Here is a 4,319-nt window from a genome sequence, read left to right as displayed (position 1 = left end):
GCTATAGAAGAGATGTGAAAAAGAACAGCTTTCCTCACAGAGTAATAGACCGTTGGAACAACTTAGATGAGAAAGTAGTGTGTGCAAAAGCAATACATGAATTTAAAAATAGTTTAGATAAAATGAGATACGAAGACGGGACATCACGAGCATAGCTCCCCTTCCCGTAAAATACAACTAGGTAAATACAACTAGGTAAATACACACACACACACACACACACACACACGCACCCACCCCAACAAGATGAAGCACTTACAGCAGAACAGCAGCATGTGGCTTAGCAGGGTCAAAAGTCTGTGTGGTATGAGACAGGCATCGGACATCCCCTTCCTGTCACAACTCCCACCAACCGTTGCAGTTGAGCAAGTAAATAATAATGTCTTAAGCTGATTGCACACTGATCAAGCAAAAACGCCTTCAAACAAAACATTTTGCTTAACGTAAAAACATTTTGTTGTATCAGTGGAGAAAGGATTGAATGAAAAAACGTTATTCAAAATGTTCTGTTTGCTTGCCAAACATTTTGCTGTGTCATTTGCACACTGATCAAGCAAAAACGTCTTCAAACAAAACGTTTTGCGTTCACGCAAAACCTTTTGTCATCATTCATGGCCTATATAGTTCAAGACACAAGCTTTCAATCATAACTCATTGTTGGTAGAACAGTGGCAGAATGAACACCGAAGACGATGAAATTTGTGCTGTTCTTGTGTGGCAGTGGATGCAAAACACTTATTTGGAAGAAAGTGACAAACGCATGTGGGTCCACCCCATTAACCGGAAGAGAGATGAACAAAATTCTCTTAGAAACTTTGTACAGGAACTCAAAGAAGACGAAACAAAATTAAGAAATTTGACTAGATTAAGTATTGATACTTTTAATCATATTCTAAATATGATAGAACATAACATCAGGAAAAGTGATACAAATATACGAAGGAGCATAACACCTGAAGAAAGACTGCTCGTTACTCTAAGGTATGTAGACGCTACATAAATTCGTAATTACTATTTACTACTGCATGTAGCTATTAAACAACATTATAATATAATTACAAATTGTTCCATGTGGTGTTGTCTTGGCAGTTCTGTTGAGAAAAGTGTGGGGTAGATAGCACGGGTTGCTGCACAGATTCTATTCCTGTGTTAATCAGATGCTGTGGACTAGGTGAATTAATCAGCTGCTGTGGACTAGGGGAATTTACATATTGAGGAGACGGTGCTAGGGTTGTTGTACATTGGGGATTCCGTGAGAGCCAGACGGCCTCTTCCTCCTGTTCATCCAAAAACCGATTCAAAGTGGTAAGAACTTTTTCTTTAAACTGCCTCTGCCTTCTTGGCGTCAATTTGTCCATATCTGGTACAAGACTTTCCAGGAATTTTGAATTGTGACTCTGAGTCATTTCCGTTTTGGCTACACTTGTTCTACTCTTTAGAAATTCTATCGTTGGCCCCGCCACATCTGTGATCATCGATGTTTTCCCTTTCGTTTTTCTCTTAGGGGGTGGTTGTGCAAAATTGTCAGGGCAAGGGCTACTTTGTTCTGCAGGGATTGCAATTCCATCTGCTTCTTCTGAAAAATCTGAGACGTCAGCATTTTGCTCTGCTTCATTTTCATCCACTACATTGCTATTGCTTCCAAGGTTGCGGTGTTTTCCCATATAGTCTCGTAGAAATGCCAGACTTTCTGCTAAGTACCACTTCTTTTTCTTACTGGCACCTGAGCCACTCGGTTGTTTTTCATCTCTTAAGAATCTTGAATATGATGTTCTTATACTGTTCCATTTTGCTTTGCATTTTTCACCTGAAAGAATGGAACAATATAAATAATTGGCAATATGCATTGTACCATATGGTAAAATTTGAATTAATCGACCAATGACATCTGTTTCAAAATGTTTACCAGTATCACTCAGAACAATGAAGTACATATTGTTCGGCAACGTATATTGATTGACAATGGCAGCATGTATTTTATTGCTCTGAGGTACACATGTCAGCATTTTGAAACAGATTTCGCTAGTCGGTAATTCGGAATTTACGCTACATTATTGAACGTTAAAAGAATTTATAAGTTAAAATGTAATCAATAAATTATTTACAACATGTGTGCTGTCAGACCTAATTTAACAATATTTGGTTTCCCCACTAATGTATATAAATAATTCCGTTGTTATCATTTACATGAGTTAATTTATTTCAGGTTTGTGGCGATGGGAGAGCGTTTTCAATCTCTTCATTATTACTTTCGCATTGGAACTAGTACGATCAGCAAACTAGTTGAGGAAACATGCTCTGTAATCTGGAAAAAATTATCTCCTATTTATATGAAGAAGCCGACAAGTGAGAAATGGAAAGATGTGGCAGAGAAATTTCATTCAATATGGAACTTTCCGAATTGTTTGGGAGATAGCAAACATGTCCGAATACAATGCCCTCCCAACTCTGGTTCATCGTTCTATAATTACAAGGGATTTAATTCAATAGTACTACAAGCGGTTGTGGATGCAGAAGCTAAATTTCTATTCGTCGATATCGGAGATTATGGACGAAATAGCGGCAGTGGCGTCTTCCGTAATTCAAATTTTGGAAATCTATTTTTTAGCCAATCATTGAATATTCCACCGGCTAGGCATATTTGCACAGAAACTGAAATTCAATTTCCGTTTGTCTTTGTTGCTGATGAAGCGTACCCTATTTCTAAAAATCTGATGCGCCCATTTCCTAGGAAACAACTAAATAATCAGAAAAGGATCTACAATTATTGCCTGTTAAGAGCCAGAAGAAGAGTTGAATGTGCATTCGGTATGTTGACCAAAAAATTCCGTGTTCTCGAGAATGTTATGTTAGTAAGCCCAGAAAAAGCTACAACTATTACGTTGGCTTGTTGTATTTTGCACAACATTGTCCGAGAGAAAGAAGGAACATTACAAGATATTCACGAGGAATTGCTACAACACGAAGATGAGAACGACGCAACGCAACATGTTGACCATGGAAAATCAAATACTGGACTGAATATTAGAAATAACTTTGTAACTTATTTCAATTCAAGGGAAGGAGCTGTTCAATGGCAGGCTAGGCTTGCTCACATAAATGAAATACATAATGTGGAAAATTAAATATATAACAAAAATAATCTGTTTTCATTAGTCCTTATCTATAGAAAATCGATAGCTACTGTGTATGTATTTGATCTAAATTGTACTTACTGGTCGAGCCAACTTCCGTTGCAATTTCGTCCCAAAACATATTGATAATGTCTTTGTTGTGATGATCCTTCAGTGTATAGTTATAAATTGAAGGCCTAGCTTCAACCAAAACTATAAGTTTTTCAGCGTCTACTTCCATCTTGTCGGTACATCCACTCGATGCAAACTGAATGTTTCTTCATCAAGCAAAAAGCAGTGTTTGCGCTCCCAACATGTTGAAACTTGTTTGAAGCTGTTTGACCGCGTTGCCACCTGATTCACATTGACTAAACAAAATGTTGTCATACAAAACATTTTGCTTCTTGATCATACAGTTTTGCTTGATGTCCTGGCACACTGAATCATACAAAAGATTTCTGGCAAAATGATTTTGTTTGAATGTGTTGAAAACTGTTTGATGCTGTTTTTGTTTTTTGTTTGAGCAGTGTGTAATAGACTCTAGACATAGGTACTTATATCATGTAAAAAGCCCATTTCAAACAACTTTAAGCAAATTATTTTGTTTGAAGGCGTTTTTGCTTGATCAGTGTGCAATCAGCCTTATGGATACTTGGCGTGCTTCTTCTTGTACATAAGCAAACAACGTTCATACAGATGCGTGCGTACATATGGCATCATAATATGTCATCACGGTTGTACGTGTGTATATATTATTAATAATATTATCAATATTAATCATATTAATATTAATAATATGCATGATATTCATATATGTAATATTAGTAATAATGTTAGTAATAATAATAAAACACTCACACACACACGCACACACACACGCACACACACGCACACACACACACACACACACACACACACAGACGCACACACACACACACACACGCACACACACACACACACACACACACACACACACACACAGAGACGCACACACACACACACGCACACGCACACGCACACACGCACACACACAGACGCACACACACACACACACGCACACACACACGAACACACACACACACACACACACACACACACACACACACATACACACACACACATTACCGATAGATCGGTCATACGAGCTCTGAGCTCTCTTCCGGGAGGGAAGTAGCCGTCGATCACGAGTGCAACACGTGATCCAAA

At 38.1% G+C, this 4,319-nt stretch overlaps 1 protein-coding gene across 1 annotated transcript; it reads right to left on the bottom strand.

Annotated features, from left to right (window-relative positions):
- Window positions 1-1,055: 1,055 nt before the first annotated feature.
- Window positions 1,056-3,693, bottom strand: LOC143028965 (uncharacterized). Its single transcript, XM_076191316.1, has 2 exons — window positions 3,216-3,693; window positions 1,056-1,807 (listed from the first exon to the last, which is right to left on the bottom strand). The coding sequence occupies exons 1-2, from the start codon at window positions 3,352-3,354 to the stop codon at window positions 1,056-1,058; spliced, it is 891 nt and encodes a 296-aa protein (XP_076047431.1). The 5' UTR covers window positions 3,355-3,693.
- Window positions 3,694-4,319: the final 626 nt, after the last annotated feature.

The sequence above is a fragment of the Oratosquilla oratoria genome, chromosome 10 (assembly GCF_046742065.1).
Source record: "Oratosquilla oratoria isolate Oo_2021 chromosome 10, ASM4674206v1, whole genome shotgun sequence".
Taxonomy (NCBI): domain Eukaryota; kingdom Metazoa; phylum Arthropoda; class Malacostraca; order Stomatopoda; family Squillidae; genus Oratosquilla; species Oratosquilla oratoria.
Note: the sequence above shows the minus strand (reverse complement) of the source record. Positions and strands in the feature narration are given on the sequence as shown.